Source organism: Rhinatrema bivittatum, chromosome 13 (assembly GCF_901001135.1).
Source record: "Rhinatrema bivittatum chromosome 13, aRhiBiv1.1, whole genome shotgun sequence".
Classification (NCBI taxonomy): Eukaryota; Metazoa; Chordata; class Amphibia; order Gymnophiona; family Rhinatrematidae; genus Rhinatrema; species Rhinatrema bivittatum.
The window spans coordinates 76,628,664-76,654,195 of record NC_042627.1 but is presented as its reverse complement, the minus strand read 5'-3'; the positions used below and the strand labels follow the sequence as shown (position 1 = coordinate 76,654,195).

At 44.7% G+C, this 25,532-nt stretch overlaps 1 protein-coding gene across 2 annotated transcripts in view; it reads left to right on the top strand.

Moving 5' to 3' along the window:
* The window catches only part of IGF1R (insulin like growth factor 1 receptor), a 333,492-nt gene that overhangs the window by 22,526 nt on the left and 285,434 nt on the right, over positions 1 to 25,532 (top strand). Inside the window, exons 1-2 of one of the 2 annotated variants that reach the window (XM_029574963.1) lie at positions 12,795 to 12,924; positions 20,975 to 21,526. In XM_029574963.1, coding sequence (XP_029430823.1) covers positions 12,810 to 12,924; positions 20,975 to 21,526 — 667 coding nt within the window. In that variant the 5' untranslated portion in view covers positions 12,795 to 12,809. Of the gene's footprint in view, positions 1 to 12,794; positions 12,925 to 20,974; positions 21,527 to 25,532 lie in introns of those variants that run through there. The other variant, XM_029574964.1, reaches the window with a different exon arrangement.

The window sequence follows — 25,532 nt, the reverse complement described above, 5'->3', positions numbered from 1 at the left end:
TGATCCCCCTTCTTGCAAAAAGGGGACTGGCTATGCTCCCTGGAGCTAAAAGACATTTACATTCGCATTGAAATCTTCCCAGGTCACCAGGAGTATCTCTAGATTTGTTGTGGGAAAGTAGCAGGTATTGTGTTCTGCTGTTTGGGCTCGCGTCAGCCCCATGTGTCTTTACGAAATGCCTAGCTTTGGTGGTGGTGCACCTTCTCAGACTGGGAGTTCACATTTTCCTGTATTTGGACAATTGGCTTGTCAAGAGCACCTCTTGGGTAGGGGCTAACGAGTAAGTCCATACGCTTGACCATCCGGGTGTTGGAAACACTAGGGTTCGTTGTCAACTACCCCCAAGTTCATCTTGGCCCGTCACCACAAATAGACTTCATTGAAGCCCTGCTAGACATGGGTCAGGCAAAGGCCTTCATGGCTTTGCAACGGGCCATTAACCTGATGACCATTGTGGTGGGGATTCAACAGAGCCAGCAAGCATCAGCATGGCACACGTTGAGGTTGTTGGCCATATGGCCACAACAGTTCAAGTCACTCCCTTGGCATGTTTGCACATGTGTGAGACCCAGCAGACCTTGAGGTTGCAGTGGCGACAAGCTACTCAAGTCCTCTGGGATCGCATCCATGTCACACAGTCTCTCTGGGACTCTATCCTGGTGGCGGGAAATTTAGAATCTGGAAAGGGGGATGTTATCCAAATTGTCCTCATCACGGATGCAACCACCCTGAGCTGTCGATGGACTCAGCACCCAAGGTCTGTGGTCTGCTTATGAGCATCTTCGGTCAAATCAATTTCTTGGAGCTCCCTGCGATCAGGTACATGCTATGGGCTTTCAGAGATCGGCTGTCCACAAAAAAAAAAATTGTTCTGATACCACATTGCCACTTGACTGTTGGTCTGTATGTCAAGAAGCAGAGAGGTATGGGATTATACCTCCAGATCTTGTCATGGGCCTTCTCCATGGGGTGGTGCTCAGGCCCATGTACCTGGCTGGAATAGCGAATTTAATAGCAGATAGTCGCGCCTTCAGACCCCACGAATGGTCAAGGGATCACGAATTGGATCTGCTTCTGGGGAAACCCAGATGTGGATCTCTTCCCAGTGCCTTGGAACAGGAAGGCTGCTCAGTTCTGCTCCCTGTACAGGACACAAGGCAAACCAACCTCAGATGTCTTTGACCATCATTGGGGCGAGGGTCTCTTGTATGTGTATCCTCCAGCTCCATTGGTAGTGAAAAATCTCTTGAAGCTTCATAAGGACAAAGGAACTATGATCCTCATAGCCTCTCATTGGTCAAGGCAGATCTGTTTTCCACTACTCTGGGAGATGTCTGTCCGGAAATTGATCAGGTTTGGGACTTCTCCAGATCTGATCACTCAGGATCGAGGCAGGATGTGCCATTCCAACCTCTAGGCCCTGTTGCTCACAACCTGGATGTTAAAAGGTTAATATTGTTACCACTTGCTCTCTTGGAAATGTATCAGGTCCTCATGGCTTCCAGAAAGCCTTCCACTAGAAAATCCTACATACTGAAGTGGAGGAGGTTTTCCATTTGGTGTGAGAAGAAGGCCCAAGATCCTTTCTTCTGCTTCCCACAAAAACTGCTTGATTACCTTCTACACCTAATAAAAGCTGGTTTTGAAGACCAACTCCATTAGAGTTCATCTAAGTGTGATTGGTACATGTCACCTTGGTGTAGATGGTACGCCTATTTCTGTACAGCCTGTAGTTGGACATTTCATGCAGGGTTTGCTTCAGTTGAAGCCTTCCCTAAGGCCTCCTGCTGTATCTTGGGACCTCAAACTGGTGTTAGCTTAGCTGATGAAAGCTCCCTTTAAGCTGCTGCGCTCCTGTGACCTGAAATACCTGATTTGATTTTTTTGGTGGCGATCACTTCAGCACAGGGTCAGCGAGCTCTGGGGCTTAGTCTCTTATCCAACTTACACTAAATTTTTTTTTTTTTTTCATGGCAAGGTGGTCCTACGTATGCGCTCTAAGTTCCTGTCTAAAGTGTTGGACTTCCATCTTAACCAGACCATCCTCTTGCCAACATTCTTTCCCAGTTCCCATTTCACCAAGGCAAACAAACCTTGCACAGTTTGGACTGCAAAAGAACATTAGCCTTTCTATTTGGAGCAGACAGAAGCCCATAGACTGCACTCAACTTTTTGTTTCTTTTGCTCGAAACATGTTGGATATCGCTGTTGCCAAGTTGATGCTTTCTAATTGGTAGCAGACTATATCTCCTGTTCTGCCCAGGTAAGATTGCGTCTTGGGGGTCATGTCAAGGTTCACTTTATGCGAGCCATGGCAGTATCAGTGGTCCACTTGCGAGCAGTTCCCATGGAGATTTGCAGAGCTGCGATGTGGAGTTCTCTCCACACATTCACATTGCATCACTATTTAGACCGTGACGGCTGACATGACAACAGGTTTGGCCAATCTGCCCTGTGGAACTTGTTTGAGGTGTAGAACCCAACTCTGTTCCTGCCTAAGGCCCGTTTTGTTTTTTTTTCCAGGTTGCCCTGTTACCAACAAAACTGGTTGTTGTTGTTGTGCTTGTTGGTACTTATTTTGGTATTTTGTTGGTGCCCTTTTATGTTTGGGGGGTGGTGGTTAGGAAGCTGCCTCTAGCTAGGGATTACCCATGTGTGAGGACTGCCATCCTGCTTGCCCTCAGAGAAAGCAAGAGTTGCTTACCTGTAACAGTTGTTCTTCGAGGACAACAGGATGTCGGTGCTCACGAAACCTGCCCCTCCACCCCGTGAAGTTGGGTTTCCAGCAGGTGGATTTTTAAACGTATTTCATGATTTTCCTTTATTATTCTGAATTCTATGATGTAAGAGTGAGGGGACCCCCCCCCCCCCCCCCCCCCCCCCGTGTGGATGCAGGGTATATTGCCTGCGTGAGCATGTTCAGTGAGGATCGGTTGAAATTCTAGAAATGTTTGACATGAGTTTTCCGTGCCGGGCTCCATCTAATGATGTCCTTGTGTGAGGACTGAAATCCTGCTGTCCTCGGAGAACACCTGTCACAGGTAGGTAGCTGTGCTTATCTTGTAAAAGGTATACAGCAGGCTCTATTCTAATTTATTTTTTTAATATTTGCCAGTCTCCCTCTTGCTCAGTTGAGTGTGGCACCATGAAGCTTCATTTGGAAGTGTCAGGTATCACCCTTCCCCATTTTTTCTTCCTGTCTGAAGGGGAAAAAGGCTTATTAGATTGAAATATGTGCCTGTGTCCCCCTAATAACCTTCTTCCTTTTGCTGTTCTAGCCACATCAGATTTGAAGGACGTCTGGGCAGGGTTGCATGAAGATTCTCACAGGGCTTTTTATTTTGGCATCCATGCAGGGGTCAGGCTGGGGGCGGGGATGGTGAATATAAGGGTGACCGTCTTGGGGGGGGGGGCGGCCCCCGCTCCATCATGGCAGCCCCACTCTCAGCACTGTTCCCTGTCAGCTTGGGGATGGAGCCCTGCGTGTCAGCATCCCAAGACCCTGCTGTGGTGGATTCAGCCTCCTAAAGTCAGCCCTGCATCCACGTACACACGTGGACATGCTTCCTGGAAAGTAGGCTGTGGTTCTGCGCAGAGCTGCTTCTTATATCCTCTCCCTTCCCCTCTGAGCCCAGTGATGAGAGCAGGTCCTTGGCTAGGGGCCAGCAGCTGCAGCTTTTCTGGAGCCTAGCTAATGTTGATACTAAATTTGGCCATTGGGTGTCGCCATGGATCAATGGCATGGGTTTCTCCCCTTCCCCCACCTCCCCAAGGGGTTGTGAATGCTGCCTTGGTGCTGCACCATCACCTGTCCTGGCCAGCCTGGGGCGTGGAAAAGACCACCTCCAGGTTTTCTGCCTGGTGGTACACACGGTTTCCATTGAGCGATGGGGCCAGCCCTGCAAGCTGTTTTAACTTGATAGTAAATGCAGTACAGCAGTCGGTGGGTATTTAGACGGCAAAGAACTTGTACTTATTTCTGTAGGACTAGACTTGTGTGGCGCTGTATAGATGCACATTGAGTCAGTTCCTGCTTCGTAAAGCTTACAGTCTAGGCAGGACACACAGAGCAGGCTAATAAGAGACTGCGCACAATTTATTGCAGTAGATATGGTTAACAACAAAGCTTTGATGGGGAAGGGTTAGGGTTCCCTTCCACCTTGGGTCTCGGCAGGCGCTGTCTCCACATTCTGTGATGCCGCCTTTATTTTCAGGGTTACCTGCTGTTGCTTCCAGGCCCTGTGAATTTAAACAAAGGAAAAGAGCTTTACGTATATTCTAGTACAGGACTGACCAGCTCCGGCCGGCCCTCCAGCCGCAAACTGATCTGGTTTTCAGGTTGTCTGCAATGAATATGCATGAGGTGCATTTGCATACAGTAGAGACTGCATGCAAATGCATCTCATTGCATATTCATTGTTGGGCGGCCTGAAACCCAGACTTGTTTGTGGCTCTTGAGTTGGCCTAGCATGTGAGGCAAACTTTTGTTTAATTTAATATTAGTGAATCGTAGGTTAATGGTGATTAAATTACATGTGTTTTGAGTGTTGGGAAGATGTATTGAATGTGTTCCCTAGCTGTACAGAGTGACTGAGCCACAAGCAATCTTGAGGATGGTGTGACATCTTTCCGTACAAGGATGTGTGTTCCCTATAGCTAAGTGGCACTGCCCTGCTTTCAAGAGTCCTGTAACAAAATTGAAATGTAGGTATACTTAGTTCACTTTACAAACCAGACATTAAAGGAGATGGGCTTAGCTCTTAGCTTTGTGGAGCCTCTGGTATGTCTGGTGGGTGAATGACATTTTAGCTGTGTGTGTTGTTTTTTTTTTGTCTGTAACCTGAAATGTAAACTTGGATAGTTCCTCATAGGTAAGATATTTTACTTACAATATCCTGCCACAAAAGCATTTAGAGGCAGCTGTAACCTCCATAGCACCGAGACACGGCTACTGCAAGGCATCTGTTCCCTCTTGCACTACCCCCTCCTCCTCCATCCTGAAAAACAAAACAACAACTAAACTGGAAAAACACAATGCCAGGGAGGGTAAGCTGCTCTGCTTGAATGTCTTTGCACAGTTGTTGCAGACAAAACCCCCGGCGTTTCCTCTCTTGGGCATGGGAGTGGGGGAAGGGCTGGGGTTGAGTTGTTTGAGAAAAGGCTTGAAATTCCTGGCATTCCTGCATGGGAAGAGCTGCAGGCACTGAAAAGAACTTGTGGGGGAACGGGTTTAGGAAGGACCTTCTTCCTGGGCTCAGCCCCACCCCCTCTCCCTACATTTTCTGATGGCCCTGAGTAACGCTGATTGGTTTTTCTGTTTAACAGTGGGCATTGAGGAATTGAGCAGGACTTCCTGGGCCCTCCGGCTATGCAGAGCACATTCCTTCCACATCTTCGGATTATTCCGGGGGAATTGTTGGGAAGGAAACTTTTTTTGTGTGTGTGTGTGTGTTTCTATTGAAATGGGACCAAAACATTTGGATTTTAAAGCCACCATTCTCCTTCATAATCTGACTTTTTTCCGTTTTCAGTCTTTCATTCTTTGTTGTAATAATTTTGTATCCCCTTGTTTTGGCTGCTGTTTCCTGGTGAAATAGTGTACCAGTGGCACCCTGGTACTGGTGCCATCCCTAAAAGTGTTAATAGAGCATGGACACCTGAAGACCTGCTTCAGAAGAGGAATTTCAGTCTTGTGATTGTAAAATGTTTTCATACATTATTAAACAAGTGGACAGTATTTTGTATTTGAAAAAAAGGAGAACCAGGAATAAGATTGCCACATTGAGGCATTTGCCAGGAAATGGACTACGTCCCTGCTTTTGAGGGAAATGGACAGCAGCAGTGCAGAGAAAAAGTAGATTATATATCCCTATAAAAGGGCTGAGTCAACTCGAGCCTGCTGATGGTATCACCTGCTTTCTCTCTCGCTCCATCCCCTGTAAACACGTTTTACAAGAATTAATGTGTTGAGCGGGGGAGAGTTGTGGACAGGACACACATCCTCTATGTGGACAGGAGAGTCAGATTTGATGCATGGTCGTCAGTATGGTGTCCCTTGGCTTTGCCCTCAGTGGTGATGGTTTAATACCCTGAAGCCTGTTCTGTGCCGCTTTCATCAATGCTAATCTTGACTCCCTTTCAGGCTTTTTGTGGGCTTTTAAATCTCGTGTGGTTATCCTATTAAGGAGGTGTGGTTGTTCTTAACTTTGGGGAGGTCAGTGCAGTTTCTGCTGGTGTTGGATCCCATTTTTTAAAACCCGTGCCTGCTGTAATTTAATGTCCTGACGAGTTTCCTTGTGCTGCGAAGGACATCGGGTTCTTTGCTGTGGGTCAGCCTTCCTGTGCTTGGATATTCCAGAGTTGCAGCGCCCTCTGGTTTGTGGTAAACTGATTTTTTTTTTCTCTTTAAGATCCCAGATATTAAAGCTTCCTTTATTCAGCGCTCTAGAATCTGTGTGCTGCTGCTTTTTACAAATTATATATATATATATATTTTTTACTTTTGAGGTTTTCTACAGTGAGAGTTTCACTGGAAATCTGAGAGTGCTGTTGTCCCTCAACGCTTCCTGATGTGATATTTCTAGTTGGCAGGGGCCCCCTCCTCCTGAGTGTGACAGCTGCCTGAATGTAGTTTCTTGCATTCCCTCCTGTCCCCAGAAGGGGTTCTGAACCCATGTCTGCTCTTCCCGAGCCATCCATAAGCACTGTACTCCCCCCCCCCCCCCCCTTCCAGGGTGCATAGTCTCCAGTCTGTTACCTACTGGTCTGGGATCCCTTCTGAAACCAGCTTTTCTCTAATCCTCTCACCCCTGTGCTCATGGAGGTGTGTTACACTTACACTGTTAAAACTTTTAACAGATTTCATAATGAGCATCTCTGTGCTTTGGGAAATAAATTTTCAGAAACAGATGTAAAATAAAATATGGAGGAGGACAACTGGAAAGCCCCAAATAACCAGTGGCAGAGAAAACCCTGTTTCTTTAGATGTGTCCTGAAGACGTTCAAGTACCCTTCTCTTTTTTTTTTTTGTCCCATTATGTGCAGTGTGAGAAGCTTTTGTCAAAACTCTCCTTAGGACAGAGGGAATAATTATTGGGGGTGTGGTTATTTTTTTTTTCTTTTTTTGACCCTTCTGTCTTCTTCTGCCTCTTGGGCCTAAGTTCAGTCTGATCCGGAGCCATGAGCCTTCATTTGCAACTGCCTAAGGTGTGTTTCCGCTCCCCACCTAGCCCAACCATCGCATCAAAAGTCCTTGGCTGGGGATCACATGCCATGTTGGGGTCCCTCTGGTGCCTGGCTCTGTGCACCCCTTCTGTCTGACCAGTGGGGGCCACTGTTGAGCAGAGAGTTGATGTGGCCTTCTGGCTGGTATGGAGACCCTGTACAATACATGGGAGGGGGGAAATGCCCTTTGACACAGCAGCAGTGGGGACAGGATGTAATGATGGTAATCAAAGCAGGAGGATTAAACCTGACTACAAAAAAAAAAAAGAAAAATGTCTCCCCTCAACACACACCTTAAGGCACTTGCTATATTTTCTGAGTAACTGGAGGCTTGCTTTATGCTTTAGAAAAAAATACATTAAAGCAGGTGACTTATATGGTACCTTTGTTTCCCTAAATGGTTGTAGTTTGGAAAGTGGGGTGAAGGTTCTTGTACCACGCTGCTGGTTGTTTAGGTTACAGAGAACCTGGCGGTGATCTCCCAGCAGCTCTGCCATTATCCCAGTACAGTCTGGTGAGATATAGCACAGCGGCGTTAACTGAGAGAGCTGGTGCTGATAAAGCAGGGGTTACTGCCCCGATGCTGGAAAAGGTTCTGATCTCTCCCTGTCCAAAGGTTTCTAATGATGATAGTGAACATGAAGAATCTCTGCGAAAAAGAAATGAATTCAAATGAAAATGCTATAAGCCAGTGGCAGACTGCGGATCCTAGTGTCTACTGATGTCTTAGTGACTGCCATGAAGGGGACCCACTGTTGTGTTCTGGGACTGTGTGTGTTTTTTTTAATCTTTTAAAATCCCCTTTTTTACATGAATATGAACAAAACTTTTTTTTTTAATAAACCTCAAATTTTATTTAAATAAAAAGGTGACCTCTAGAAGTGCTTTTATTCTGCACTGACCTGAAGAAAACTAATTACAAAAGTATTAAGTTGGTAGAATAAAAAGTTGTCACCTACAAAAGTCGTTAACGTTTAAAAATATTTTTAGAACTACATGCAGAAGGTGGCGTTAATTCCCTAAAGTCGGTCAAGAAGTGTATTATGTTTAATACTAGTATGACCTTGTGTTGTTTAACCGTTATTTGCATGAATAGAGCTGCCCTATACAAATGTTTGTGTTCTTTCACTCACATGGTAGGCCTGTAATGATAACTTTCCGTGCTTTACCAACATGCAGGCTGAGGTGGCAGAGAGTTTGTTTGTTTGTATCCCGCTAAGTAAATGGACAAAGACCATTGACTGTTTTGTTGCACTGGAGATTCCAGTGTTGCTTCGCGGTGCTTGTCTTGGGGGGGGGGGGGGTGGAGGGCAGGTCACCTGGTGTGGGGTTCTGCGTGAAGCCATTTTGCTGTGGGCATTCCCTTTCAACGGAGAAAGGACAGCTCTTGGCCTCCTTGGCAGACTTAGCTCTAGGGACTTGAGATGAAGAGGCTGGGTCCCAGGTTAGTGCATCCCTGAGAGTCGGCGAACAGCGATCTCTTCCGGAAACATGGGTTTTTTTTTTTTTTTTTTTTTTTTCTGAACTGCAGGATAACTCACTCTGAGCCTTGGCTGTGTCTGGTTGCAGCCCAGAGCTGCATGTATGGGGTTACTTCCAGCCCAGTGCTGAGTCACTTGCACGTGGAACCGGCGGCACAGGCACCATGCAAACTGTTTGGAGCGTTGGTGGCAGGTATCCTCTTCCTCAGGCCCCCCCAAAGTGCAACCTTTTCCACTCAACGTCTTTGGTAAAAAGGGGAAAAAAATTGCCATAATTTGTGTCATCGCAGTTTGTAAGACACAAATCTGTGTTGTAATTTTTCCATGAGTTTTCCCTCTTTGCTTCAACAGACATTATAGATAACTACCGTGCTCGATCTTAAATATTATTATCATTGCTAGGAAAATGGTTCACTGTCAGCATTACTGATGGTAATATGCCATGCCTCCTACTTGCATCTTGTAGACACACTGCCTTTATTTTTTATATTAGGTGAGTGATCCTGCAGGGTGTGAACAAAGCCTCCCCCTTTCACCCAAGAAGAAAAAAATCCTTGTTTTCTATCCAGAAGAAAGGCATTTGGGTGGAGTACAGCAATGTGACTCTCAGGAACCTTCATTCAGCCATTCACATTTTTTTTTCTCTCTCTATCCTCATCTCTTACAAGGCTTACAGTATAAATGTTTTTCTTCCAAATCCTCTTTAAGTGGGTAGGAAGTATCTGAGCTACTTCAGAAGTCTCAGGACGGTCCATGGGCTATCGCTCTACGTGTTGTGTGTTTTCGTCCCAGTAGCATCCTTAGTAACAGTACCAGTCTGTCAGCAGCATCACAGGCCCAGATTTGTACTCTGTTCCAGCTTGCTAACACTATCGCCCAAGCTTCACTTTTTTTTTTGGCTATCTTTTGGCTGAAAGTGACATGTTTTGGGAATGGGGACTTTAAGGAACAAGATTAAAATTGTTTAATGTGAGATGCTGCTGTGCCCTGCTCTGTTGGATCGCCTCTGTACATCCACTAACGTAACTGAGTGGCATGAAGGTGCTGGTTCTTTTCCTGGACTTTCCGGGAGCATATCACCAAGTAAACTAGTGTACTCCCCTGCTTTGAGTGCCTGCTACTGTTAAAGATGGGGCAAAACATTCTTGGTAACATGCTGATGGCAACTTGCCTGTCCAGGAATGTTTAAAATTTCTAAATGGTCCCAGTATAGATAAGGCTGGGGAGTGAGAATTGGTGGTTCAGTTATGCACAGGAATTATTTTTCTCAGAGGACAAGCAGGTGCGTAGACTTTCACCCATGGGTCACATCATTGGATGGGAGCCCCCATGTGCCCTATAGCACGCATCCACGTGGGGGTCCCTCTCTTGTCTCAGAGCTGTAAGCCTTGCAGTGTGAGTGAGGTCACTTTTGGCTGTTTTTTGGCTTTGTGGTGTAGAGGGATTCTGTGATTGCAGAGTTTTTGTTTCTAATGCTGGCAGCCTTGCTCTAAGAATGTTTTGTCTGTTCATAAGTCCTGTCCTGATTACACAGTGGTTGGTTCCATTAGGAGAGACGCAAACATGCTGACACCTGGCTGTGGGCAACACCCACTGGGAATGCGTGATAGAAGGCTTGTAGTACAATCTGGGTAAAAAAAAAAGTGTTCTGGCACGATATGAATACAGGGGGAGAAAACTATGCACATGCTTTTGGATTTTCAAAAGTATGCATGTTAAATATTTAATGTGGGGGAGGGAGTACATGCAGAAAAGGTGCCATTCTCTGCAGGTACTTCCTCTCCCCCCCCCCCTTCCTGTAGTCAGTTTTCAAAGTGAAAATACTGCTGGCTTTTCCTTTCAAAATTGGCACAGAATGTGGGGGTGAAGAATATCTGACTTCTTAGCTCAGCCGGCACAATGAAAATGCCCTCATTACATACTATGCAACACATGTAAAACTACCGACAGAGCGCACTGTTAGCCTGCTCTTGGACGCGCGTTTTCCCTTACACCTTATTCAGTAAGGGGAGGAAAACGCGCGTCCAACCCGCGGCACCTAATAGCGCCCTCAACATGCAAATGCATGTTGATGGCCCTATTCGGTATGCGTGCGGAAGTGGAGTTACAGGGTGAGCATAACATGTTTTGCTTTCTAAACCTGCTTACCTGCTAAAATCACCTGCCTGAGCATACAACTAAAAGTGCAAGCAGATTCCACAGCGCAACCACTTTTAGTCACATTAACCAGAGGTCTGCTATAAGGGAGGGATTATTTAACTGTATCTGTGCTACTTTGAACGAGAGGGAGGGAAAAGATATGCAAGCAGACTTGTTTTAAATGTTTGTAAACTATATTTATTTATTTATTTTATTTATTTTGAGTTTTTCTATACCGGCATTCGGGATGAGAATCGCATCATGCCGGTTTACAATTAACAGGAGGTGAAGGAAGATAACAAATAATAAGAAACTTTAACAGGTGCTCAAAAAGATTCCAGTTGCAATAAAACAAGGGAATTACAAAACTTGGGCAGTGAAAAGGAATATAACAGTGAGAATAAATTTACCAATTAATGGTGTGAACCAAGTTATGGAGTTTGCAGAGTTATTATATGCATTAATTAATTATATGCATTAAAATACTTTGAATTACTTCAACTATGGGATATAAATCCAAATAAGTAGAAAAAATAAGGAATAAACACAGATGACGTTTACAGCGATGGAGGCTACTTGCAGTTTGGCTGCATAATCAGTGTGGCACAATGATTAGCATAGTACCAGTTACAGAAATCCCTAGCTATCAGAGAGTCTGACAACAATTCCACAACTCCTAGCATTGCTACTTTTAGTCAAGTAGGGAAACTCCTCCCTTCCCCCAAACCTAGGTGTTTGTGCAACCTTATTGCAGCCAGGATCAAGAAAATTCGTTATGGCTGCTTCTTTCAAATCCTTTTTTTTTTCTTGTACTATATTCGTCTTTTGTAGTTTTATTCCTTATTTTGCTTACATTTTCTCCCCGCCCCCCTCCTTTCTCTTCCTTCCAGCCTCTTCTCGGGCATGGTCGGTCCACAGCAGCTGCTCTTTACTTACCTGTTCAGGGTGGCTTTTCCTTCCACTCATATTACCTGCCCGATCTACAGCTGAAATGGAAGCACGTTGTGGAGCACATCGGGCAGTGTCTCCTTTTACTGTGTGGCACCGGTGGGCGGTCTTTGTTTCTCCCCTATTCCTTAAAGGTGCCGTCCTCGTGGTCTTGCGGTGCGGTACTAGTGGCCGGGCGCTCCCGGGTAGCAGAGAAGAGCAGCTGCTGCACAAGCAGCGACATCGTAATCCCTCAGCGGATGCCACCGCTGGGCTTCTCCCTGCCCCTTATCACACCTGCTCACCCAGAGATTAGAGAGGGGAACAGGGGCTGTGCCTATTATCTGTCTTCCCCTATCTCGACCCTTGTGGGATTTTTTTCTTTTTAATGAATATTCTATCATCACACAAAATAGTTACCACCCTGTGATGTGTCTGACTTCATGTCTGCCTTTCTATTCCTTTTTTTTCTCCAGTTTTCTCTGGCGCCCTCCTCTTTTGTTTTATTTCTCATTCTTCCACTTTTGTCGCTTTCCTTCGCAGTAGCTACTTTAACACTTTCTTTCCTTTTCTATCCGCTTTGGCTGCCTCCTGGCCCTCCTATCGGCTCTCCTTTTGCTGTTCTTCCTCGATCCTATATCCCCCCCCTTCCTACTTATCCCACAACTTTACTTTGTTTTACTTAGCAGGAAGTGAATGCCATGAGAGCAGTTTCTCTCGTGTTCGTGCCATTTTGCTGCCCTCCTCCCCCTTGCAAGCGAGGAGAGAGAAGAGGGGGACAGAAAGAGGCGTTCTCCCTACCCCTTTACTTTCCCCTCTGGCTGTCACTACACGCACGCCTGGACGTTTCCGCCCCTCTCTCGGCCCCACAACCGGAACTCGAGAAGGCGCTTTCCCTCCTGATTGGTTTGGGTCAAGAAAGAGGCCCCGCCCCCTCCCTGCTGTCGTTACGCACTGCCCATAGCGTTCCCGCTCTGCGGTGACTTCCGCTTCCTGCGACGCTTCTCATTGGTGGGGGTTTGGAAGCCGGCGCCAGCCATGTGCGGGAGGAGGAAGGCAGCTTGCGGCTGGGGCGTCCTGCTGGCTCTGGGGGCCTTGCTGGCGGCTTCCAGCGGCGGCCACCCTCTGCCATCGGGCAGCGCCCGTCAGACAGGTAGGGGGCGCCTTCCTGCCTCTGCAGTACCGCGGGAGAAGGGGTGCGCCTCTGACTGTTCGCGTTTGGCTCTCTTATTTTAGCCTAAGTGCCATCTTTAATTTCCTGCCCCCTAATTTGCTTTTGTGCCTTGCCTGTTTAAGGTTTTCGTCAGTGTGCTTTAGTGCAGTTAACGTTTTCTAGTATGACCAAACGTGCACTGTGTTTGCTGTTAATGTGAGTCTTATCATGATGCAGGGTCGCCTACAACGAATGATGAAAGCTTGCAGTTATCTGACGAACCCATATGACACACCATAAACTTTAGTTTTTAGAAATATGCCTGTGCTCCCTACAGCTACAAGCTTTTAGTCCGAGCTTTTCGTATGTAACTTATTTATTTACATGTACTTGTATACTCCCTTTTTTAATCTAAGAGACAAGTTCTATTTTTATACTGTTCTGGTCTTGAGTTGTGTTATTCTATATGGACAGCAATAGTCATAAGAACATAAGTTGTTGGAAATGAAGGTTTATATAACTGTTACATTTTGAGAAGCTAAAACTTTTTTTTTTTAAATCAAATCCTAGTATTCTGCTATTTTGGGAAGTGAAAGCAACAATTACCCGCAGTTTGTGTTAGTCCATTTAATTTAACTTGGGGTGTGGATTTAATTAGCATGTATTTGAAGTGGAAAGTTAACTGACCAATAGCTAAATTTTTTGTTGAAAGAAGTCCAACAAAACAATTTAAAAGGAAAACGTTTTGAGTGTGGTAAAGTCTTTTCATATAGGGTTACCAAGTTCCCCAGGATTGTCCCAGAGCCTCCAGTAATTAGGGTTAATCTTCCTCGGGTTGCTCTGAGCAATCCTGAAGAAAAGGGATATAGAATTCTTAAGAGAACATTAAATAATGAATTCCAAACTCTTCTTATCAGCTTCTTGCTAGTCTTATGTGTCTGAAAACTATAATCCAGGTTTTGTCATGTCAGAATTTGACTAAGCAAACTCACTCAAAGGAGACCCAACTCTTGTGAGCTAAATATAATATTGTGATGCAATTATCTTTTTTTTTTTTTTTTGAGATAGCTTATATTAAACAGTAACGCAAACCCCCTCACTTAAGATGCACATAATTAGATTGTCCAGCGTTTTATTTAAGATGCTTGAACTTTGTGCACATGATGGTTGTTTTCAACTGGATATGTATTGAGCAAGTTGCTTTCTAAAATAATCATTACATCATATGCACGAGAGTATTGGAGAGTAGCAGTATATCTGAGAGTGTGTGTTTGTCTATGGCTGTGTTAGTGTATGCATGTCAATAAATTTCCTGAATCTGACAAGGTGGGGGGTCTCTCAAAGGGAAAGAGAGGGAGGCTGCTCATGAAGCAAGTGCAGTGGATCTGGAAGTTTAAAAACAAAACAAAACCTCTGCTGCTGTACTTGTCACCACAACATTGACATGTCCTGCTCTAACTGAAACATGGCTTGAAGTCCTTGCACCTTCAGACTTTGGCTTCAAACAAATACATACTTTTTAAGTATTCCACATGTGCAGCTTCCCACCATTTTATTTAATTTTTTAACCACTTTAGTAATGAAAACAGTTTTTCTTTGAGTAAATATTGTTTTTATTACAGCAGGAGCTAGTGTCCATACTATTTATTGCCAAGTGTGAACCATATTGATTAAAATTTTTTTTTTTTTTCAATTTAAAAAATGTGGCTAGTTTTGCACTGGCTTTGAATGTGATATGGAATTTGGCTAGTTTTGAGCTACATCTAATGCAACTTCAAGCTATAAATCCGAAAGAGTAAATAACCCTTTCGCATTTACTCGTCAGTATGGACAAGCTAAGTAAGACTGCATTGATCTGGTGTGATGGACCAGATTATTTTCTGTCCAGAGCCACTTCTGGTGGTTTTTCTTCCCTGTCCACTGGGTGTCCTCAGAAGAGCAACCCCTTGGCTTCCTCAGACCTCAGCCTTCCTGCAGCCAGCCAGCCCCCCCTCCCTGCACCCCTGGCTTATCTCGGTTGCAGAAGCTTGTGGCATTCCTGTTTTTGGATTAAAGGCGCAGATATAAGAGCCGCTATCCTTCTTGGATGAAGCAGCCCTCTTCTGTATCCTGTTTGATCAGTGAGCCACGTGATTGCCCTCTAGGATCAACACGTCTGTGCAAGCAAAAATAGTCTCGACTTTTTTGTTTATTCCTCTCTCTAGACCAGTTTTTTTTTTTCTTTTTTGCTTTTAGCATGTGTTCCTCTGCCTCAAATACCAGCAGCGCATACCTCCCCTCCCCCCCCCCTTTTTTTTTTTTTAATTTTGAAGCTGTTCTAAATCAGGTACAGGATATTGTTACACAATTATAAAAACAAAACATTTGGGCACATCATCTTTAAAGAAATGCTGGCATTGTATCTGTGGACAGGAATGATAATATGTTCATTAGCAGGGCACGAGAGGGCCACCTCCCCTGCACACCCCTCTGACCCTCATTCCTTGCTTTATGTAATTGGGTTTTTTTCTTTTTTTGTTAATATCAACATCTAGAAAATGAAAAACATTTAAGATACAGAGTCATCTTATTTTCCCCAGGTTTTTACTGCATTTCTATGGTTAAAAAAACAAAAGTGCCTGGCTTTGCTCCCCCTCCCCAAGTATTCGTATGTTTACCATTTCTAGGTGTAAATACAATGATTGGTTGCTGTTTGTCCCTCTAGCTCTGTTCTTTATATGGGGGATATTTAAATAGCTGGGAGTACAAGGGAGGGTCCTTAGCCCTTAAATTTATATCAATAAATTGTTGGCAAGCCGCAGGTCCCAGATCCAGTGCTGAAGAAACAGGGCCTGCAGTCCATTCTGTATCTGCATTTGGGACCGTGCTGGCTTGCAGGGAAATTTTTCTCTCAGCAGCTCAGTCTATCACATAGATCAGGGTTTCCCAAACCTTTTGAGAACGTAGGCCCCTTTTTAAGTTTCACAGACTCCGTAATGCTTCTCTTTTATTTTTACTTACAGTTTTGTATATAGAAAAGTTATTAGTGTAATAAAGAAATAGTTATATGTTCAGCAGACTAATTGATAATGTATAACACTTATTAGATAATGCTTACTGATATACATATAACTGCAAAGCGTGGGAGTCAGTCTGGAAGAATGTACTCGTATTCAAGAATCGGAACCAGAATCGGTTCGGATTTCAGTTCCGATTCACATCTCTAGTATTCAGTAACTTATGTAGTAACTACAGGTATTCAGAGCTGGATCTGGAGCAATTGGGGGGGGGGATTGGACTGGTGGAGGGGGACAGAGAGAGAGTGACTGGTGGGGATGGACTGGTGGAGGGGAGAGAGAGTGACTGGAGATGGACTGGTGGGGGGGGGGGGGAGAGTGACTGGTGGAGGGAGAGAGAGTGACTGGCGGGGATGGACTGGTGGAGGGAGAGAGAGTGACTGGCGGGGATGGACCTCCTTGGTCATCTCTTCTCCAAACTGAACAGCCCTAACTTCTTTTTATTGTGAGTTTTTGCCTCTATGGCCAACTTCTTTTCAAATTCTCTCTTAGCCTGTCTTGTCAATGTCTTACATTTAACTTGCCAATGCTTGTTTTATCCTATTTTCTTCAGCTGGATCCTTCCAATTTATGAATGAAGATCTTTTGGCTAAAATAGCCTCTTTCACCTCACCCTTTAACCATGCTGGCAATCGTTTTGCTTTCCTGCCACCTTTCTTAATGCGTGCAATACATCTGGACTGTGCTTCTAGGATGGTATTTTTTAACAATATCCACACCTGTTGCATACTTTTTACCTTTGTAGCTGCTCCCTTAAGTTTTTTCTCTAACTATTTTTCTCATTTTATCAATTTCCCTTTTGAAAGTTTAGCGCTAGAGCATGTTTGTTGCAGATATCATGAAAGGCCAACACTCAAATTCAGTGTAAGCCAACTGGGCACACAGAAAGCAAACCGTCCACCCAGCGGCAAGCCTAAAGGAGCAGGGGAAAACTGACAAGCCAAAAAAACCCCCTCCACACCCAAGCCATAATTCACATAAACATTTCCCCGAGAAGTAACAATGTTCTACCGAAAAACCCAGGCTTAAACGCTAAGCAGGGCTTCCCAAACCTATCCTGGAGACCCCATAAACCGTCGAGACTTGGTATATACGGATTTATAACTCCTGTCACATAAGGACACAATGTAATACGTACAAAATATTTTATTTATTCATACAAAAATTATTGTAAACACTCCTTTAAAAATATACACCCCATTTCAAACACACACACTCATACCTACACCACATTCATTCCGTCTTCCCCATTTCACATTCCTCTAAAATACCATTTCCATTGGTGAAGCAAATTCCGCTCTTTTTGAGGTATATTCGTCGTCTTAATCTTTACTTGTTCCTTCCAGTGTGTTATGCTTCAACTATTTTCACCACAAATGTTCTAATCACTTTCCTCTGTTACTCTTCTCTTGTCACACTCTGTATGAAAATGTACATCATTAATCCTCAATGTTATTTATAACCCATTCATCTCTTCTCCTGCTTATCCTCTTACCTCAGTTTATATCCTCCAACTCCTGTTGCACCAATGTTTTGCTACTTCACCAACATTTTCACGTCACCACTTCCCCATAGATGAATATCGATATTTTCTGTTTGCACAAAACAAATAATATCCCCTTACATTATTTTACTGCTCTCAACTTCTCAACAAATTATTTTAAATGATTTCACATTTAAATTTTTAAAGCACAATCACCTACACTCTGTGTCTCTGTTTTCCACGCGGTTTATACAACAATAACCATCTGACACTTCTGTTTTCTAACCATCCGTTTAACCTAAAACATATGCAAACGCACTATATAAGCACTGATTTTCTCTCCAACCATTATAAAATCTACAAACCACAATTGTTTAACTGCTTACCAAACACTTCACCGCGCCAGTTGCTAGTCGGGGTTTTCATCGATTCTGGTAAGTTTCCTTTTGCGGTCAATTCCCCACGGTGGCGGTGCTACAGTGCCCTCTGGTCCTCACCACCCGCCGCCATCATTTTGGTTTGCGCCCCTTTTATTTTCGTCCCAGCATGGCCAATTCCGGTTTTAGGCGATGCCTCCGGAGCCCGAAGACCATGTCAGTCACTGATCTGCATGAGATTTATGTCCGGGATTGCCGCTTATGGGCCCATATGACCTTGATCTGCTTCAGCTCAACAAGATGGAGCACCTCTTCAGGTCCGAGCCATTGGCATTGATGGACCTGGGAGCTGCACCAATGGACACTACCCCATCGACATCGGTGATTCATGTGGGGCCTGCTTCACTTGAAGCCTTCCCTAAGACCTCCTACTGTGACTTGGAACCTCAACATGGTGTTAGATCAGCTGATGAAAGCTCCTTTAGAGCTGCTGTGCACCTATGACCTGGAAAGTCATATTTTTAATGGTGGTCATCTCAGCATGCAGGGTCAACAGGGTCCAGGCCTTTAGCGACTTTTCCACTTTACACTAAGTTTTTAAATTAATGGGTGGGCTTGCTTACGCACCCTAAGTTTCCATCTTAACCAGCCAATTGTCCTGCCAGTACACTTTCCTAGGCCCCATTCGCGCCAAGGTGAATGAGTCTTGCACAGTTTGGACTGCAAGCGAGTCTTAGCCTTCTGTCTGGTGCGAACAGAAGCCCATAGACAGTCCACCCAACTTTTTGTTTCTTTTGACAGGAATAGATTGGGAGTTGCCGTTGCAAAACACACTATCCATTTGCTAGCTGATTGCATCTCCTTCTGTTATACCCAGGTGGGACTGCATCTTTGGTCATGTCAGAGCCATGGCAGCATCTGTGGCCCACTTGCAAGGTTGCGACATGGGGCTCTCTCCACACATTCATATCTTGGGATGGCTGATGTGACGGTAGGTTCAGCCAGCCTGTCCTTTGGAACCTGTTTGAGGTGTAGAGCACAACTCTCCCTGCCTAGGGCCCGTTTTTTGGGTTCAGGCAGTCTCCCCTTCTGTTACCAACAGCATTGATGTTGTGCCCATTGGCTTATGGTTGGGTGTCTGTTAGTCCCCTTTGTGTGTTGGGGAGCATCTTGTAGTTAGGGAGTCACCCATGTGTGAGGACTACCATCCTGCTTATATTTGGAGAAAGCAGAGTTGCTTACCTGCAGGCCAGCAGGATATTAGACCTCATGAATCCCACCCGCCACCCCGTGGGGTTGGATTTCTCCTATTTTTTGTTTTAATTAGAATTCTGTTACAAGACTGGAGAGGGATCCCGCGTGGACGCGTGGTATAGGGCATGCTGGGCATGCTCAGTGTGCTTAGCCAAAGTTCTAGAAACTTTGACATAAGTTTTCCGCATCGGGGCTCCATCTGATGATGTCACCCATGTGTGAGGACTAACATTCTGCTGTCCTCGGAGAACACCTGTACAGGTAAGCAACTCTGCTCACCGCATGTAAAATAGTGTTTATTGTACAATATGCGCTTATGGAGGCAACATCATTCCCCTAAAAAATGCATATATTTAAATATACTCGGAGAAAACCAGTGTTTAAGATTTTAAAAGCAGCCTCAGAGCAGGGTTGGTTTCTTTTTTTAGTAGAGAGGGATGAAAATGAGGGTGTGCTGTGAGGAACTATTCTCAAGTTCTCCTACTGACGGGGGATCCCAGAAGAGGCAGGAGGAAACTTATTTTTATGGGAGATGCTGTTATCAAAGAAATAGGTTTTTTTTTTGGAGTAGGATTGCTGAGAGAAGACGAGAGTAAATGCCTGCTGGGGGCTGGTGCTCTATCTGCCGGCTTGAACGCTTCTCTGTGGCCCGCTAAGCACCCTGAACCCATTTCTTGGGTTGGGCCTGCAGAGGTAAGGCAGACGTGTTGGCCTGCTAAAAAAAAAACTGAGATAAGGTGCCCCGTTGCAAGCTCCTTTAGTGAGCATATTCCGAACAGGAAGATGATTTTTATTTTGGTTGTGGGGAGGGGAGATTGAAGCAGAGAATGGTATTTGGTGTTGCAGGTTTTTGTGCTGTGTTTACTCTTGCTGCTAATGAAGAGAAGTTCATGGCCCTGTCAATATAAAATGGTCTCTTCCCTCCAGTGAAGCATTTAAATTTGCTGCAGAGCACTTGCATGTGCCAACCAGATTTTGTTGTCTGTAAACACTGCAGAATAATTTCAGCAATAATAAAAAAAAAAATTCTTTGCCCTGCAGTCAGACTGTAAACGTGGACCCTTGGTCTAGCGCACTGTGTGGGAGAAAGGCAGACCCTGTGAGCGCTGATGTAGGGAAGCACACGTGTGGCGCTCGTTTACTCTGGAGGGCAGTATGGGAAATTATATATTTACAAGCAAGCCTCTGATCTTTATGGTGTCACAAGTACAGTCATGTAGGTCATGGTTAATAGCCAAAAAAAAAATGTTTCATCTGCTTATCTCTACTTTCTACAGGTACTTTTACACTTTGATATCTACAGCTTGTCATATTGATGAAACCAATTTTAATTTTCTTAAGTGAAATTGATTATATGACCTCCTGGTATCTTGAGTTCTGTCAGCTGGTGCTGGTTTTATTTTGATAATGCAACCTAGCTGGTCTGGATGGATCTGCATTGGTGATGCTGACTGGTTCATACTCAGATGTGTGAACCTGCAAATATATATTTATACTTTTTTTTTTTTTGTGAGACGCTGTGTAGGAGGTTGCAGGTTTGCGAGATGTGTGGAAGTAGAAAAGTTTAGTGATGGGCGTGCAGTGTTTCTATAAATATTCCATAATTCTTTTATATTGCTATTAACCTTGTACTCTATTATAATCAATTTATATATTTGTGTATTGCATGGACTATGGCAGGATATTTAAATGCAAAAATATGTGCTTAATCTGTGGGCTTTTCACTCTTGACCATGTGAAAAATGTCTCCCATCCCTTGTTGCTTCTTTCTGCACAGTGCCTGAGAAATAGCACAACATGAAGACGCAGGGCGCTGGGTCAGAGGGGGGGAAACCTAATGTTAGAAACACGTTTTTATTTCCTGTCTCTTTTTTTGGCAGTTTGTTGGCCAAGCATGGACATTCGTAATGACGTCCACGAGCTGAAGCGGCTGGAGAACTGCACGGTGATCGAGGGCTACCTCCAGATCCTGCTAATTTCCAACGCGAAGACCGAGGATTTCCGTAACCTCCGCTTCCCAAAGCTCACGGTCATCACCGATTACCTTCTGCTGTTCCGCGTCTCGGGCCTGGAGAGCCTCAGTGACCTCTTCCCCAACCTGACGGTCATCCGGGGCAGGAACCTCTTCTACAATTATGCCCTGGTGATCTTTGAGATGACGGAACTCAAGGAGATTGGGCTGCACAACCTGAGGAACATTACCCGCGGGGCTATACGGATTGAGAAGAACCTGGACCTTTGCTATCTGTCTACTGTGGACTGGTCCCTGGTTTTGGATGCTGTGAACAACAATTATATTGTTGGGAATAAGCCGCCAAAGGAATGCGGGGACATGTGCCCTGGCACGATGGAAGAGAAGGCACTGTGTGAAAAGACGCCCATTAACAAGGACTACAACTACCGCTGTTGGACTGCCAACCACTGCCAGAAAGGTAAGAGCCAAAGCATGCATTGGTCTCTGAAGGCCCTGATGTGTTCTAGGCTTGTGTATGAGGAGAAGGAATTTACTAATGCAAAAATAGCACCTACGACAAGGTCTACAACAGCTTTTAAGAATATATATATATTTTTTTTGCTATTGCTAGAGGCCAATTTTGTTTTTCTTGTGAACCAACATTGAAATAGCAGTTGGTCAGAGCTGAGGTCCGGAGGTTTGCCATGCAGAATGATGTTTGCACATCGCCTGGCACGATTGCCTAAGATCCTATACTTTGTAGGAGATGAAAAGAATGGGTTCCCTCTAACTTGATATCCAGGTGCTCCCAACTACCCTGTTATCTCCAGTGTCCTCCTGGAGCTGCTTCTCCAGCAGAGCATCCTTGATGGTGGTCTGGGGAGGGGGTTTATACAGGTGGGCATGGACTCTGTCTAAACCTTTGCTCGCTTAAGGCTTCCCTTTTGAAGGTGTAGTGGCCCTGTGTAGTGGCATGATAAAAGCTCTCAGCATTTCGGCATGGTGATGCTTTAGAAGAGCAGAATCCCAGCTAAGGATTCGTGCATTACATGGGAGGGCAGAGGGGGCTTCTGGCTAGGGCTACTGTGTTTTCAGTTTTTATAGATAATCTTGAAATGGAATTGAAGCCAGTTTTATTTTACATATTTCTCTGAGAAAATGAAATAACAGTTGGGCAAAAAAACAGAACTGAGGGAGAGCACATGCACCTATAAGTTAAAAGAAAAGCCAAACATCTTATCTTTGGTTTGTTTTTGAATTTTCTTATTAATGTTCATACAGAAAGCATGGCCAGGTGATTAAAGGCATGTAGATAAGTAAGCCCAATGATGCAGGCCTTCAGAGGGCAAAAAGGCCCATAGTTCCTGTAGTAAAGTGAAGTGTAATAAAAATTGTAGTTCATAATTTTGTTTGCCGTAGAGCTGAAGACCTGTTGTAACCTCTTGGGGAGTTCCTCCCACATTTATTTTTGTATACAGTCATTTGGTGTAACCATCACAACGGTTAACAAAGCATGAGACATACAATTTCTCCACAATCCCCCCCCGCTCCCTCCCAAATAAACCTTTTAGACTATTTCATTGTTTTTCTCCGTCGACAAGCAGGTGTGACTTAGCCATTTTGTGTGCGTGATGTCATCCAGTAGCGCTGACACAGACCCAGCTCTCAGAGTTTAGTACAAACTACTCAGCATGCATGGGGGTTCCTGCAGACGTAGACCACTTCCTGAGCCCCTCAGTCTTGTCCCTATTTCTTGTAATTTTTCTACTTTTTGGGACCTAATGCTCCTGTCTGCCTCATTGCTTTAAATGTTTCTGTTGCTGCTGCCTTGATAGCCCCTTAAACAGAACTTCTTTTTTTTTTTAAAGAATTTAAAAGGAAGATTTATTTATTTAAGAAATAAGATGTCAGACTGGAGAAGCCTGCAGTAAGTTGCTGTAAGGCCTCTTCTGGTATCTGGATCTGCCTCAGGATAGGTCTGAGTATGGTGCAGATGTTGGTGGTGTTGGAAGAGGCACTGAAAAGAACACTGAATCTGCACAGGGGGGAGCCAAAGAAGAGATCAGCACCCTAATACCAAGATGGGACTTAGCCTTATTGGCGCAGATGTTTTGCGTTCATATTATTCATTGTTGTATTCAGACGCAAGTCTGACTGTTAGCCATTCATGTCTTCTGTATGGAGCTCAATTCATAGGTGTCAACAACATACTCAGCATGGTAGAGCGAGGCACCATCTGTGGTGTCAGAACAGTGTGTGTGTCCAAGAGTCCCGCCAAGATGGTCATGGCACAGAAGAGAATACCAGTACCACTTATGAAGTAGGTGCAAGTTGATGGGAGTTGATCAAACCGGCATGAAGTGCCATGGAACTGGCTGCTACAGCACATGATGCTGCTGTAGTGTTGGGTTCCTCTTCAGCTTTACTGGTAGCCCTGAGTTAGGGATGAGATGATCTAGGTTTTTGAAGAGGATCTCTCTCAAACTTTAGCTCAGAAGGTCCCGCAGCTAGTGAGGAGAACAGTTATCAGAGCTACTGAAACTTTGAAGATTGACTAGGAGAGCAGGACCTCTTCTGTCCAAGATGGAAATGTTCCCACATAGTGGGGCTGCTCTAATTCCTATGCCAGTCCATCCTTTACCACAAGATGTTCCAGCATTTGGAGTAAGACCTTACCTGATGGACCCTCCTCCAGGGGAGTTCCTTTATCCTGGATCTCCAGTAGATGCAAATCTATCTCATGCATACTCATTTTGGATATCCTGAAAATCTGGTTAGGTGTGCCTCCAGGAGATGGTTGGGAAATAGTGCTTTAGATGATCCTTCGTTTATTTAGCCGAGGGATTGGATGTGGGTTCTGGATCTGAAAGATTCTTATGTACGCGTTCCCTTTTCCCTCGCACATTGGAAGTTTGTCAGGTTCATGATGAAGGATGTGCACTAACAAATAATAAGGTGCACCTCAGCGGCCCCAAGGGTGTTCACAAAAGGCCTCGCAGTAGTGATGGCATAACTTTATCTGTCAGCAAGGGGTCTGTGTAGTCTTGTGTCTGAACAGTTGGTTGGTGATCGGTCCATCTCAGTCAGGAGTTTTGGAGAAGCTGAATAGAATTGAAGGGATTCTAGGCCCTGGGCTTCTTGGCCACCTTTGCTACTTCAAGCTGGTACTGGTTCAAAGAATTCAGTTCATAGGAGCTGGATAGACTCACTTCAAGACATGGCATTTCTCCCAGTCAAAAGAGTTGCATTGCTAGTGAGCTTAATAAGGGCCTTACTTCTGCAGGATCAAGTATCATCAAGATCAGTCCTGGTCCTTCTCAGCCACATGATGGCTGTGGTACATGTGGTGCCCTTGACTTGTCTACACATGTGGGACCTTTTGGTGAGGTCTCTAAAGCCAATGAGATTAGCTCTATCAACCATCATCCCATCAAACATCCGTGACCTCTGGTATGATAGCATCCTTTAGTGATGAAGGAAACCAGAAATTCTACAGGTGAATCTTTTGCTATGCATCCCACCACATCAAGTGACTCTCTTCTGATGCCTTCACTAAGGGGTGGGGAGGAGATGGGCACACACTAGTGTAGCATGGACTCAATGTTTGGAAGTCCCCAATAGTCATCATCAAATCAACCACCTGGGGCTGCGAGCCATTCACTATGCTTGGAGGGCTTGCTTTCACCTCGGGGAAAGAGAATCAAGTGGCCATGTTCTACATACATGGAAGTACAAACTTTTGCCATTTGTCAGGTGGCCATATCCAGGTAATTTTATCTTCCAGGAATCCATAATACATTGGCTATCTGCCTCAGCAGTGTGTTGCTACCGTAGGAATCATCCCTGATGACTAAAAAAAAAAAAAAAGAGAGAACGTAAGTTGCTGGGGAAAACCAGTAATTGACCTGTTCACCTCAGAAGTCAACAGGAAGGTGAACGTTTTGCTTCATGTGGCTGGACAGCTACAGATTAGTACCCAACGCTTTTCTTCTAAGCTGGAACATCTGTGTGTACTCTATGTATACACACCAATTCCTCTATTTTCCAAAATTGTCCTGAAGGTCCTTTGGGACAAGGCAAGGATTAATCCTTAAAGCACCAACCTGGCTTCGATAAGCGTGTATCTATATCTTGAACGTCTCAGTTCAGTCTCCAGTTCCATTGGAGATCTATGCCGCTCGTCACTCAAGAAGATGCCAGATTTTGCTATCCCAACCTGCCATCGCTGGTCGTCTCAGCGTGGATGTTGAACATGCAATACTCTTCCCTACTGTTTCTGAAGGAGATAAGGACATTCTAACTTTTTTTTTTTTTTAAAGCTAGAAAGCCTTCAGCCAGAAGATCTTTGGTTTTAAGTGGAAGAGGTTCTCGACTTGGTGTAGGGACAGTAGTTGTCTGGATCTTCTCTTCTGTGGCCTGAGAGACTTGTTTCAGTATCCATTCTGCCTCAGGTTCTCTGTCTTCAACAATGAAGGAAGATGTGC